This window comes from Microcaecilia unicolor, chromosome 3 (genome assembly GCF_901765095.1).
Source record: "Microcaecilia unicolor chromosome 3, aMicUni1.1, whole genome shotgun sequence".
Taxonomy (NCBI): Eukaryota; Metazoa; Chordata; class Amphibia; order Gymnophiona; family Siphonopidae; genus Microcaecilia; species Microcaecilia unicolor.
Window position 1 is genome coordinate 155,638,766 of NC_044033.1, and position 15,822 is coordinate 155,654,587.

Consider the following 15,822-nt stretch of genomic DNA (forward strand, 5'->3'; position numbering starts at 1 on the left):
CTATCGCGTTAACCAAAATTGTAGTGCTGTGATTCGAATAGAAGGCCTGAATTGCCACAACAAATCGTCAAGTGAACCCACAATTCTCCAAGGTGGCAAAGAGAAAATCCCAGTGTACCCTGTCAAAGGCTTTTTCTGCATCGAAGCTTACTAACGACGGTAGCCCACCGTGGCAACCATATTCCAGAGTAGCCAAAATCTTCCAGAGGCTCTACGCCACCAATCTACCCCCTACAAAACCAACCTGGGACTCATGAATCAAACGCGGCAGCAAGCGTGCAAATCTATTAGCTAGTATCTTTGCCAGCAACTTCGCATCATAATTAAAGAGGGAAATGGGTCGATATGAGGCTGGCTCTGAAGGATCCTTCCCCGGTTTAACTAAGACAATGATTTGTGCCCTATTTAGTGTTGAAGGTAATGCTTGTCCTCTATAAGTTTATTCAAATAAGTGGTAAGATCAGGTATAATATCCTCACCGAGCAATCTGTAAAATTCCACCCGTAAGCTGTCTGGTCCCGGTGCCTTCAACAATGGGCTGCGAGCTATCACCAAAGATACCTCCTCAACTTTTATAGGTTCATTAAGGCGATCACGATCCAATTGCGTAACCCTGGGTATATCAAAATTTTCGAGATATAACTGATTCAGGAGTCCTGGCTCTAGTGGCAGGGCGTAGAGATCTCTATGGAAGGCCTGAAAGGTGGCGCAGGCTGCCTTGTCCGAGTTGGTATAACAGTTGAGGATTTTCCGGGGACCTCCCCATGGACAAACCAGCCGCACCAGTCTGCCCACCTTATTCCCATGCTTATATAACATGTAACAATAATAAATTTGGGACTTGAGCGTCCTTCGGTGCAAGCGTTCATTCAAAGCTACTTGCAGCTCTAACATTTGCTGCTTATGTCTCTCCTCTTGAGTCCAGCCAAAGCGTTGCCGTGCCTGACAAAGCTGTTTGTTTAGACTCAAAATCTCCCCGTCACGTAAGACCTTAACAAAATGAGCCTTCGCTGCTTCCCAATACAAAACGGGGTCAGTTTGATGCTCGCTATTATGTACTGCATATGATTCCCAACTACTACGTAAACGCCCCTTAAGTATCGGGTCCTTGTATAGCTCGAGAGGAAACATCCACCGCTTGCTTTGGTTAGCAGACGATTTCAACAGTCATTCTAGCACCACCCACGCATGATCTGAAATGATATAAGGCCATATCTCTGCCTTTGTAATCCCCCCAAACATCTGGCGGGATACCAATAGATAGTCTATTCACGACTGTGTCGAATGTGCACGTGATAGATGGGTATAATCTTTTTCAGAGGGGTGCACCACAGATCAAGTAATTTGACTCATCTGCAACAAGCCCTTATTAAGCGGATAGGAAGATACATTCCCAGGTGATGATCTGTCAAGGAGGGGGTCCCAAACTGCATTAAAATCCCCGCCCACCACTAGGGCTATATGTGGCTGCTAGAGGAGATTGGTTATGTTTTGATAAAAGCTTTGGTCATAGCCGCTGGGAGCGTACAAATTACAGATAAGCACCTTCTGCCGATCAACCATCGCCTCTATCACTACGTATCTCCCCACAGGGTCTACAAAAAGGAGAGTTACTGCTGAGGTTAATCCCTTCTTGATCAGAATCACCACACCTCCCCTTTTCCCCTGCACATGGGCCACCACACACTCCCACACCCACCATGAATTGAGTTTGGCATGCTCTACCTGGCTTAGATGCATCTTCTGCAGCAATGCTATGTCCACCTTTTGCCTATGTAGGTGTTGCAAAATCTTTGAACGATTTATGAGCGAGTTAATTCCCCCCAACATTCCAATTTACAATCTTTACCATCCCCCAGGAACCCAAAACCAGAAAATACACACAGTTGAAACACATTGGAGCCAGAAGGGCCACCCCAGCCACCATCCCTCCCGCTTATGACTCCACTTTCCCAATACTCTTGAATCCGGCCACCAGTCAAAACTTGACCCCTTTTATTATTCTTACTACCTTCCCCCCTCCAAGTTTACCTACCCTCCCCCCCTACCCCATCCCAAACAGCAAAGTTCCCCACATGGGAACCATCACGTCTAACACCTCTCCCGCCGCCTCCCCACTTCCACCCTAGCTCATCCATTCCAGTACAGCCAAGCAGACACATACTTTCACAAGTGCTAAGGTAAAAATAAAAAAATTAAAAAAAAACATTTCACTTTTACATACTCTGTCCATGTCGATGATACCAGGCGGCCTTACAGGCAGCACCATTTTGTCTTTCACACACTTACTGTGGAGCTTCTCTGTTTATGCTCCTCTCGCTGCCATTCCCACTCCACCAAGTTATTAATCGAATGCCCTGTAGTTTAGATACATACAGTGGCAAAAATATACTGACTTAAGGTCCGAAGGCTAGCAAAAACACGTTGGGGGAGGCAGTGGGAGCCAGAGAAGCCTACCATAGCAGCCTCGGATATGGCGTCACGTGACTCGGGAATACACAACTTTAAATGGGCTCTGAATCTGCAGAACTGTAGAGGAGAATCTTTATGAGATAAAATCACCCCTATTAACAGGATTTCCCAACAGCTACTGTGGACATTACACTTTTGTGTTAATGTTTATATAAGTCCCAAGGCCCCATAGCACAAAGTCCCTGCATCTCTTTTCAAAGCAAAAGAAATTTCTTAGAAGCCAGAAGGAAGGGATCCCCAGAAGCTTAGCCGGTGGTTGGGAGGTGGGGATAGTGCTGGGCAGACTTATACGGTCTGTGCGAGAGCCGGTGGTGGGAGGCGGGGCTGGTGGTTGGGAGGCGGGGATAGTGCTGGGCAGACTTATATGGTCTGTGCCAGAGCCGGTGGTGAGAGGCGGGGCGGGGATAGTGCTGGGCGGACTTATACGGTCTGTGCCCTGAAAAAGACAGGTACAAATCAAGGTAAGGTATACACAAAAAATGGCACATGTAAATTAATCTTGCTGGGCACACTGGATGGACCGTGCAGGTCTTTTTCTGCCGTCATCTACTATGTTACTATGTTACTATGTGGACAACTGCAGTAAACTAGTAAACATAAAATCTTATGGCTGCCACTGGTCAATGGATTTCCGCTAGCATGCTCATCTAAATCCTGACAGTGTTTAAATCCATAAAATACAGATTCCTTACTCTTAAGAAACATCAGTAAGAACACCAGTCATGAATACTGTATGGCGATTGTAGAAAACTGTTAAGCAACTATAAAATGCAGAAATGAAAATTAAATACTTCAAACAGAGAATGATACACCGGATAAACATCTTATTTTCATTAGACTAACCTTTCCTTTGGGATGCAGGTTTTCTTAAATCTTCGTATAGTAACTGACACTTCTTGGATCAAGTCACAACCTCGGAAATTATCAGATTTTCGTGAATTGTTGGTGTCAGTTTTATTTGTGGGTTTCTCCTGAAAAGATAAATTAAAAGTGTTAACATGAATTAAATCATGATCTTTATTTAAAAAAAAAAAAAAAAAAAAGAGGATAAAACAGGATGTACTGCCATGCTATAAAAACTGAGGTTGCTTACTTGTAACCAGTGTGCTTCATAGACAACAGGATTAATCAGGTACACAAAGTGAGTGACATCATACGGCACAAGGACATAAGAGCTCTCCCAGAACTGAAACACAGATGGGAGCCTCCATGCTACATTCAGTTAAGTAGCTGTGGTAGTCTGGTGTAACAAAAATAACTGAGGCAAGTGATGTCTTATGGACCAACCAATTTCCTGAGGCACAAAAGTTTCAGGAGTCGGAATATAAACCAGGCTTATCCAAAAAACTAGAAACAGACAAAAAAGGACTCATTAATAGGTTGTTTTTTTTTTTTTAAATGACTCTGCACAACGTTGTGTTTCGGCCTGGTGGCCTACATCAGGAGTCTTGTAACTGAAGTAAAACTAAAAGTCATGAATTGATGATATGAAATATCTCAAGCTTCAATTGATAAACAAAAATCTTGGGACAAAAACGTAGCATTTCTACCGCGCTCACGCAGACCCGAGTTACAGACGGTTTACTTACAACGGTCTTTTTCAAGACCAATTTTCCGTTTTTAATTCTATTTTTTGTCTCATTCTAGTTTTTTGGATAAGCCTGGTTTCTATTCCCACTCTTTTTTGTATTTATTCTCTACGTATGTGTATTCTCTTTAGATAAAATTTTCAGGAACAGAATCCACATCATCAGATGAAACTGCACAGAGGAAGAACTGAGTACCTTTTGAGAATAGGAAACAGTTCTTCGAGGCCAATATGGTGCTATGAGAATCACTATGAACAGGATGGAGTCAGTCCAGAGAAAAGTTGTGCATGGGAACATAGTCTGATTCACATCCCCATCCATTCAGAGGTAAATTCTATTCCATCCCCACTCCAAACCCATCACACTGCTGCTACTCGCCTCTCAGAACAGAGTCCAAAATCTCCCGCAAAAAAAACAAAACAACAAAACAAGCGGAAGATATCCAGAAGGACCAGACTGAAGCCACAGATGTTAAAAACCAAAATGATTTATTAGGACCCAACACGGTCCGTGTTTCGGCCGAAAGGGCCTTCTTCAGGGGTCTAAAACAGAAATATAACATATATAATAAAAATATAGAAACGTATCTCATATGTAACAGTGGAATTAAAATAGAGAATAAAAATGTACATATAAAGGACGTACACGTAATTGCAAGCCATTTATACAGATATATAATAAAACAAGAGTATATAAAAACATGAAAGTGTTGGTGACTCTGTAACTAGTACTTATCCTTTGTGTATAATAGCACCTTCATACATTCGCCTGTAACCCCGTTGTTTGTATTCTTATATAGACTTTTAGTATTTTATGTATTCCTATAATTGTATATATAAAATTTCATATTTTGCCTTTGCATGTATAATGTGCATGGCCATCATAACATTACTATTTCTATAAGTATTTCTGCCTTTATGACGTGAATTTAATTTTATCTGTATTTTTTTACTGCAATCTTAGTTATCTTAAATGTCATATTTTCATGTTTTTATATACTCTTGTTGTATTATATATCCGTATAAATGGCTTGCAATTACGTATATGTCCTTTATATGTACATTTTTATTATTCTCTATTTTAATGCCACTGATACATATGAGATATGATTCTATATTTTTATTATTTATGTTATATTTCTGTTTTAGACCCCTGAAGAAGGCCCTTTCAGCCGAAACACGGACCGTGTTGGGTCCTAATAAATCATTTTGGTTTTTAACATCTGTGGCTTCAGTCTGGTCTGGCTACTCGCCTCTCACCATCCCCAGTCAATTCTTTTCCATTCCTGCACCTTCCCCATCATATAGGTACCATCCCCTCAACATCCCCATACCCATCCCACAGTTAAAAGATCTTGTAAATTCAAAAAAACATAAAATGCATTCTAAAACTTGTTAAAATTTAACACAAATCAATATGTCTGTTACCAGCTGTTTTCTCAGATATTCAATACCGGGTCATATCTGGTAAAAAAGGGATGAGGGAATTACTTACAGACATGGGGTACTAAACAGGTGAATAGGAGTAAGAAGTTAAAAGCAGCTTCTAAAAGGTGGGTTCTTAGCTTAGATTTGAACATAGCCAGAGATGGAGCTTGATGTACTGACTTAGGACGTCTATTCCAGGTGTAGAGATGAATAGGTTTCATTGCATTAGAATGTAGGAAGTGGTTGACTTTCTCCTGGAGCAACTGTACAGAAAACTGATATATCAAAGACCATGCTAAAGGCCAATCTGCCAGCAGTGTAAAGAATCTAAAGTAGAAGGGAAGGGGAAGGGAGTGCATGTACAATGGATGGTGTGAGAAGGTGTGGAGAAGAAAGTCCTACTCTATAGACCGCCAGGCAACTGGCAAGATTTCCAAACACACTTTATGGACTTTATCTCGAATACATGTGTCTCTACCTCAAACCTTATCATAATAGGAGATATCAACCTGCACTTTGAAGATCCCACCTCAACAAGCACTCAAGAATGCAAAGAATTCTTACAACTATGGGATCTTCACGGACCAAACACACAACCAACTCATACTAAAGGACACACACAAATTCGATCCCGACTCAAACTTTATACTAACAAATACAAAATGGACACTCGCACCGTGGTCAGACCACTATAAAGCAAACATCTCCCTCCAATGGCGAATGAAAGAATCAATTAACAAACAAGAACGAAAAACCTACACCATGAGAGGAAAAACAGACCCGGTAATATTCTGGCAACAGATCTACTACTACTATTTAGCATTTCTATAGCACTACAAGGCGTACGCAGTGCTACACAAACATAGAAGAAAGACAGTCCCTGCTCAAAGAGCTTACAATCTAATAGAAAAAAAATAAATAAAGTAAGCAAATCAAATCAATTAATGTGAACGGGAAGGAAGAGAGGAGGGTAGGTGGAGGCGAGTGGTTACAAGTGGTTACGAGTCAAAAGCAATGTTAAAGATCTACCACAACGGATGGACAATAAAGGCAGATACAAACCAATTCCTCCAAGAATGGGGCGACAGATGCAGATTAATATTAAACAATATTGCCCCAATTCAAACCAGATCCTCACACAGAAAGAATTCAATACCATGGGTCAATGAAGAACTGAAAAAACTTAAAACACAAATTAGAAGGCTAGTACGTGCATGGAATAAAAAGAAAGACGACCCCACTCTTAACGCCTGGAAACAACTACAAAGAAAAGGTAAAATTATGTATCATACCTGATAATTTTCTTTCCATTAATCATAGCTGATCAATCCATAGACTGGTGGGTTGTGTCCATCTACCAGCAGGTGGAGATAGAGAGCAAAGCTTTTGCCTCCCTATATGTGGTCATGTGCTGCCGGAAACTCCTCAGTATGTCAATATCAAAGCTCCATCCACAGGACTCAGCACTTAGAGAATTACACCCACAAAGAGACACTCTGCCCAGCTCACCACCGCCGAAACGGGGGAGGGGAATTAACCCAGCTCATCCCCACACAAGTGGGGGAGGGAAATCCGTCCAGCTCATCCCCGCGGAGCGGGGGAGGGACACCACACCCACCGATGCGGGGGGATCTGGCTCATCCTGCAACCGCGGGAGGAGCTGACTGACCCTAACACCGCCGAAGCGGGAGGGGTACAAAGCTGCCCAACAGCCGCACGAAGCGGGAGGGAGCGCCGGCAGAATTTAGGTCTCAATCCAGCCCCGTAAAACGGAGGGGAGAGGAATGCAGCAGCTCACTGTAACACAAACTCGTCTCAACTCTTGAAGAATCCAATTGAAAAAACTTGAACACGAAGTCCTCCTGAACAGGAACTGAAGACTAAACTTGAACCTGAAATGCAACCAGAATATAAACAGTACAGATATCTGGGAGGGGCTATGGATTGATCTGCTATGATTAATGGAAAGAAAATTATCAGGTATGATACATAATTTTACCTTCCATATCATCATGCTGATCAATCCATAGACTGGTGGGATGTACCGAAGCAGTACTCACCCAGGGCGGGACATTGAAATCCCTGACCACAACACTGAAGCTCCAAACCGGGCATCCGCCCGAGCAGCCACAGTCAAGTGGTAATGCCTGGAGAAGGTATGGGCCGATGCCCAAGTTGCCGCCTTGCAAATCTCTTCCAAGGAGACGGACCCGGCCTCTGCCATCGAGGCCGCCTGAGCTCTAGTGGAGTGAGCCTTCAGCTGGATAGGCGGCACCTTCCCCGCGGCCACATAAGCCGCTGCAATGGCTTCCTTGACCCATCTTGCCACTGTAGGCTTAGCAGCCTGCAGACCCTTACGAGGACCAGCAAACAGGACAAACAGATGATCCGACTTCCGGAAATCATTGGTCACTTCCAAGTATCTGATTATGACTCGTCTCACATCTAGATATTTGAGAGCAGAGTACTCCTCTGGGTAGTCCTCCCTACGAAAGCATGTCACCGGAGCTTCCCGGTACCGACGAGGACGACGTAGAATCCAGCCGTCGCTTCCTCGGGGCCGAGGCCGAAGAAGGTCGGTCTCGGGGGGGGGGGGGGGGGCTGTACCGCAGGAGCCCTCAGGGTAGGGGGAGACCCACCTGAAGGCTCACCGCCACCAGCAGGGGAATGGACAGCCCTCACCTGCACTCCAGACGAAGCACCACCATCCGATGACATCAGCACTAGTGGAGGTCCCGGTACCACTGACGCCGACGCAGCCTTCCGATGTCTCGGCCCCGACGATGCAGAGGGTCGATGCCTCGATGCAATCGAAACAGTTGCGGCCGAGGGTGGAGGTCTTGACGCTGTCGACGTCGACACACTCGATACTCCTGGTGCCGACGAAGAGCCCGAGAACAAAACGTTCCACTGGGCCAATCTCGCTACCTGAGTCCTTTTCTGTAAAAGGGCGCAAAGACTACAGGCCTGCGGGCGGTGCCCAGCCCCCAGACACTGAAGACACGACGCGTGCCTATCAGTGAGCGAGATTACCCGGGCGCACTGGGTGCACGTCTTGAAGCCGCTGGGAGACTTAGATGACATGGGCGGAAAAATCACGCCGGCAAAATCAAAACTCGTAATTGCGGTAAAAGCACCAAAAAGAGGGAAAGAAAAAAACTCGACCCGAGGCCTCAAAGGGGCCTACCCCAAAACGAAAGAAAACTTATAGGGGCCAAAAACTAGAAATACGGGGAAGGGAAAAAGACCGAAAGGCCCTTCTCCGAAATCCCTTTTTTTTTTTTTTTGAAGCGAAAAAGTCAAAAGACGCGCGAGGGTCAACTTAAGGGGCGCGAACGGCGCAAACATGACCGTACCGAGTGCGGACAAAAGAAGACTGACGAACACGAGCCGGTTCAGGCGGGAAGACAGCCGCGCATGCGCGGTGTGCATCGGCGTGCGAGGACTAGCAAAGGCCTTTGCTAGTGAAGTTTCCGATTGGAGGGGCTGCCGTGGACGTCACCCATCAGTGAGAGCAAGCAGCCTGCTTGTCCTCGGAGAAAATTATGTACATTTAGATTTTACTTTTTAAAAAGTAATTTGACAATTTTCTTATAAGTCTGGTTAAATTTACATGGTTCTTTTAGGAGGTGGGGAAGGTATGTTAGTGTTCAGTACTGGAAAGAATCAACAAAGAGAAAACGATTTGGAGGATGGTGATATTACCCCAAAAGAAGGGAACAGAAAAGGATTTCAGGCAGGAACTTAGAAAAAAGGAAATGAAGAGGAAGGATAAGGAAAGGGAATGAAAGGACGAGAAGGGAAAAAAGTGATCTTTGGGTGGGGAATGAGATCTGGAGTAAAGAAGAGAGTCAACCTGCCTTAACCACCCCCCCCCAATCCCCTCACTCATTATCCAGCCTTCAGCATTATTCCAGTCTCATCACTGTTTCCCCTCCACCTCCATTAATCCCCTCCCTCACATCCTTCAGAATTTGAATTCACTCAATTTACTTTCTTCTCTCTTCCCACGACATTAACCACTACCCTCAGATCTTCTCCAGTTCCTAGTCTCATGCCCCATGCATCCCCTTAACAGTCTTGCCCTTCCCTCTCTTCAGTCATGTTCCCATGACCATCCCCCACCTGTTAAGATGAGGGTGGCAATGCAGTTCTCCAGCTGCATGATCATTTGCTGCCTTGGATTGGAATTGCACTTCGAACAGCACAGGACACTATGGTGCAGCGAATGACATTACAAACCTAACAAGAGAGGAGACATAAGCCAGAGGCACCAAACCACACCTGTGTTTCTCTTCCACCTTTTAAATTGGGGGGGGGGGGGGGAGGGAGCACAAGAGAAAGATGAAGAGGACTGCCATGATTCCAAAACTTGGGACCTGGAACAGATAAAAGGTTGTGCCTGAGGCACTGAATTTCTGCTGTTATCCAAAACAGCACATGGTAGGGAGAACGTTTACCATTTCTACTGCCCTAGTCTTCAACCTATGACTTTGATCTCCAGACAGTCTCGATAGAGGGGCACATTAGACCAGCAGCAGAACATATACCGGACACAATTGCTGTACACACCTTTTCACTGGACTAACTTAACACAATTTTAAGTAACAACCAAGAACAGTGCCATGTAGAAAAAAGCACTGCCCTCAGAAAGTAGTCACAAATATATTAATCTAATCCATTAAAAACTATCACCTATGACATATTTGTTGAAGACTGTGCTGTACCTCAGGAGCCTTTTGGGAAACCAGCCTTTCCACCTAGTACTTCAGTTTGGCTTAAGTCTTAGTAATTTTTTTTTATTAAATTTTGAAATATAAGTAATAGCAACATAGAACTTTAACAAATCTTTAAGAGTATAAAAAAAAAAAAAAAAGAAAAGGGGAGAGAGAGAACATGGAACATCATGCAAATCATGCACATTGCATAAAAAAAGAATCAATTAGAAAGTTAGTCCTTCCTTAGATATGAGTCAACTGAAGACTATTTTTTTCTTATATAAAGCAAAGTGCATTGATTTTTTAGTATAATAAGTTTCATATTGATATGTTAGAAAGAGTAAAAGGCATTTGACCGGGTGGAATGGAAATATTTGTTTGGTGTTTTTAACCAATTGGTTTTCCTGAACTCTTCCTGCATATGTATTACATTTATTGCACTCCCTCCCCTCCGCAAAGATTGCGGCTAACGGTGAACTTTCTGCACCATTTATACTACATAGAGGCACTAGACAAGGTTGTCCTATTTAGCCTGGCTCTTGAGCCCCTATTAGTGGCTATTCGACAAAACATTGATATTATTGGAGTCAACATGGGTCAGGAAGAGTTCAAGCTTTCTGCATATGCTGATGATATAATGCTGTATCTCACTGAGCCACAAAAATCTATGAAGGCACTTATTCAACTAATATCTCACTTTTCAGAGTTGTCAGATTATAAAACTAACTGGGATAAAACCAAATTAATGACTATTAATGATGCACAAATAAATCAGATCTGCAACAGCAGGAAACAAAAAAATCTAAATTATTCTTCTGGCTGATTGATCAAAGAGAAAAAAATTAGAGCCTTCCCAACGTAATGCAAACACCGTGAACCATAACTTCAGAAATTAGATCATTCACAGTTGTAAATACATAAGCATTACCATACTCAGACAAACCAAAGGTCCATCAAGCCCAATATCCTGTTTCCCACAGTAGTCAATTCAGGTCACACTTGGAAATCCCAAAAAGAGTAAAACAGATTTCATGAGGCTTACCCCAGGAATAAGCAGTGGAAACCTGAATAATGGTTTATGGATTTTTCACTTAGGTAGTTGACTAAACCTTTTTTAAAATCCTGCTATGCTAATCATTTTTACCATATTCGCTGGCAAATTAAGTACAGAGCTTAATTACACTTAGAATAAAGAAATATTTTCTCCAAATTGTTTTAAATGGACTACTTAGTAGTTTCATTGTATGGTACTGAGACCTTGTAGTTTTGGAAAGAGTAAACGCATGATTCACAGCCACCCAATTCCACATCCCTCATGATTTAGACCTCTTAGAGAAATTCATAGCCACAGACACAATTGGAAAAAAATTACGTCAGTGAACACTGATCTTGCCCCTCCTGAAAGTCTGTAATTTACTCTACAGACTTATTCAAATATTGGATATTAATGTTTTTTTGGACTGAGCCTTTGAACATTGCACTCTGAACAGTAAAGGTTCTCAGGTTCATATGAAAAGATCAGAACAGTACCGACATTTGGAGCAGTAATGATAAATTATAGCTTGACTTTGTTCTTTTTAGATGTGTTTCACTCAAGTGACAGTACCTATTAGGGAGGGTCTTTTCATTTGTACATAAAGAATGGAATGAAGCACCCTCCATATACTGCCTAACCCTCTGAATTAATTTTGCACTTTTCTGCTTACAGACAGGCATGACCCATGACCTACATAGCTAAAAGCTCAAACCTTATGGAAAACTTAGGTTCTTACCTTGGTAATTTTCTTTCCTTTAGTCATACTACTACTACTACTACTTAGCATTTCTATAGCGCTGCCAGGGTTACGCAGCGCTGTACAAGTTTAACATAGGGAAGGACAGTCCCTGCTCGAAAGAGCTTACAATCTAAAGGGCAGATGAATCCATTACGAATGGGTTGTGTCCATCAACCAGCAGGGGGAGATAGAGAGCACTGAAAAACCATAGTGCCTCATGGCCAGCTAGCTCCATCTGCCTCTCCAGTATTTGAAGCTTCCAAAGCAATGTTACACCGCAACACATAACAACACGAACTTTCCTCACAGCGGATGAACGCCCCAGAACAGGAGCAACAATTCAAAGGAGGGACGAACTCAACCTCCTGTAACAGAACAGAAATCCTGAAGACTGTTTTCCAACTTCTCCCAATGAGGGAACATATCTACAGGAAAAACTGAACATAAAATAAACATCAATCACATAATGAACCCACTGAGGGAGGGCTCATGGATTCATCTGCTATGACTAAAGGAAAGAAAATTACCAAGGTAAGAACCTAATTTTCTCTTCCTTGTCATCAAGAAGATGAATCCATTATGAGTGGGATGTATCAAAGCAATCCCTAGACAGGGTGGGAACAAGCCACACCACGCGCCAGCACTTGTGCTCCAAAATGCACGTCTCTCCTGGCAGCCACATCCAGCCTGTAATGTCGGGCAAAAGAGAGCTTAGAAGCCCATGTCGCTGCACTGCATATCTCTGGAAGAGAGAGTGTTCCAGTTTCAGCCCAGGAAGAAGAAATCGCTCTTGTGGAATGTGCTTTAAAGGCTTCAGGCGGAAGCCGGCCAGAGAGCAAATATGCTGAAAAAATAGCTTCTTTGAGCCAACGGGCTATAGTGGCCTTAGACGCTGGAGACCCTCTGCGCGGACCTGACAATAGAACAAAAAGATGGTCAGAGGTCCTGAAGGCATTTGAAATGCGCAGATATTGCAACACAGCCCTTCGCACATCCAGAAGGTGCAACTGCCCAAATGATTCTGGAAATTCCTCTTTAGAAAAGGAAGGCAGGAAAATAGGCTGATTTAGGTGAAACGCTGAAACCATCTTAGGCATGAAGGAAGGCATGAAATGGGTCTCGACAGGACAGCGCCTGGAGCTCAGATACCTGTCTCGCCAATGTAATGGCCACCAAAAAGACTGTTTTTAAGGTCACATCCTTCTCCGAAGCTCGCCTAAGCAGCTCGAAGGGTGAACACTGAAGGGCCTTCAAAACTAACCCCAGGTTACAGGCCGGACAGGGAGCCCGTACGGGAGGACGGAGCCGAAGCACCCCTCTAAGAAACCGTGCCACATCCAGGCAAGCAGCCAGAGAGGCCAGCGACCTTCCCTCGAAAACATGCTAAGGCTGCCACTTGAACACGCAGGGAATTATAGGCCAAGCCTTTTTGTAAACCATCCTGCAAAAAGTCAAGTATCGGCGAGACAGAAGCCCGCATGGGTGTGATCGCTTTAGAAGCACACCAAGCCTCAAATTGGCGCCAAATCCTGGCATAAGCCACGGAAGTGGAACCTTGCGGGCCTGTAGGAGAGTGGAAATGACTTTACTGGAATAGCCGTTGTCTCTCAATTGCGCCCTCTCAATAGCCATGCCGTAAGACCAAAGCAGCAAGCGTCCTCCATGGTTACCGGGCCCTGTGACAACAGATTCGGTACCAGAGGTAACGGCCAGGGAGCCTCCACCAGCATCCACCGAAGGTCCACATACCATGGCCTCCTGGGCAAATCCGGGGCGATGAGAACCACCTCTCTTGATGTAGCCGAATCCGCAGGAGAACTCGCCCTATCAAGGGCCACGGAGGGAACACATAAAGGAGGCCCTGAGGCCAGGGTTGAGCCAGGGCATCCAACCCCGCCGAGCGAGGATTTCTCCATCTGCTGTAAAAGCACGGGACTTCAGCATTTGCACTTGAGGCCATAAGATCTGCTATGGGTATCCCCCATTTGGCACAGATCTGCAGGAATACTTTTGTCTGCAAGTTCCCACTCCGCTGGGTCGATTTGATTCCTGCTTAGATAATCGGCTTGCACTTTGCTCTGACCTACAATGTGAGCTGCTGACAGAAACTGCAGATGTAGCTCGGCCCAGTGGCATATTTGAGCGGCCTCTGCGGCCAGTGCTTGACACTAAGTGCCGCCTTGTCAATTTATATAGGCCACTGCTGTCGTGTTGTCCGACAGAACTCTGACAGCCAATCCTTCCAGGGTCAATTGAAAGGCCAGAAGTGCCTGAAATATCGCTTTCAACTCCAAGCGATTGATGGACCACTCAGACTCCTTGGGTGGCCAGAGACCCTGGGCATGCCTTCCCCGACAATGTGCATCCCAGCCCTTCAAGGCTGGCATCTGTTACCACCAGGCACCAATCGGGGAGCGCTAGCGGCATTCCTCGCCGCAGCATGCTGTCTGAGAGCCACCACTCCATACTGAGTCGGGCCGCAGGGAGCCACACAAGTCTGCATTGATAATCCTGAGATATTAGAGACCATCGTTGAAGCAGGGAACACTGCAGAGGTCTCAGGTGCACTCTCGCCCATGGCACCACTTCTAAGGTGACCGTCATCGACCCCAACAGCTGGACAATGTCCCAAGCTCGCGGGCAAGGCATCCTCAGGAGCAGACGGACCTGGTTCTGAAGCTTGCACCACCTTTGCTCGGGTAGGTATACATACCTCGAGACTGTGTCGAACCAGACCCCCCAAATATTCTAGAGATTGAGAGGGGGGTCAGGTGACTTTTGGCTATATTGACGACCCAGCCTAGAGATTGCAGTACTGAGACCACTCTGGCTGTAACATGATGACTCACTTCTGCAGAGTCCACTCAGATGAGCCAGTCGTCTAAGTATGGGTGAAACCGGATACCTTCTCGCCTGAGAAAGGCAGATACTACCACCATTACCTTTGAAAAGGTTCGGGGAGCTGTGGCAAGGCCAAAAGGCAAGGCCCGAAACTGTAAATATTTTCCCATCACCGCAAAACACAGAAACCTCTGGTGCGGGGGCCAAATTGGTATGTGCAAGTAAGCTTCTTTCAGGTCCAGAGACGTGAGAAACTCTCCTGGCTGTACCGTCGGAATGATGGAGTGCAGGGTTTCCATGTGAAAATGCCGCACTCTCATAGACTTGTTGACTTCTTTTAAAGTCTAGGATTGGCTGAAAAGACCCACCTTTTCACGGCACCACAAAGTAAATGGAGTAACGGCCAGAGTCGAGCTCGGCGGGAGGCACCGGGCACACCGCCCCTAGCTGAATCAAGCCTTGTAAGGTCTCCTCTACCGCCGCCCGTTTGGCGGCAGAACCGCATCGGGACTCCACAAACACGTCTCTTATCAGGGCATTGAATTCTATTCTGTACCCATCTCTGATCAGGTCCAAGACCCATTGATCTGAGGAAATCTTGGCCCACTCCTCGTGAAAGAGGCAAAGTCGTCCTCCTATAACAGGGAGCGAGGAGAGGGCCGGCGCACCATCATTGAGAGGGTCGCCCTTGAACTCCAGGCCTTCAGCCAGCTGCTGCGGAACGCTTGTCCGAGCGAAAAGGAGTTCCTCTGCTGAAAATGGGCACGAGAAGTGAACCCAGCAGAACGCCCTGGACGGTACCTTCGAGTTTCTCTGAAGCAAGGTCTGTAAGAGGAGGGAACCGCCTGACGCTAGGAGGAAGGCCGCGGCCTGTCCTCGGGTAAGCGCTGGGGTTTAGCATCCCCCAGGCCTTTAACAATGATCTCCAACTCCTCACCAAATAGGAGAAGGCTTGAAAGGGAAACTTCGCCAACCTTTGCTTAGAGGCCATGTCAGCCGC

The 15,822-nt window shown here is 45.1% G+C and overlaps 1 protein-coding gene across 1 annotated transcript in view; it reads right to left on the reverse strand.

The window, feature by feature from the left end:
• The window catches only part of BIRC6 (baculoviral IAP repeat containing 6), a 965,314-nt gene that overhangs the window by 701,671 nt on the left and 247,821 nt on the right, over positions 1–15,822 (reverse strand). Inside the window, 1 exon segment of the mRNA XM_030196513.1 lies at positions 3,316–3,443. Within this exon segment, the coding sequence (XP_030052373.1) occupies positions 3,316–3,443 (128 nt within the window).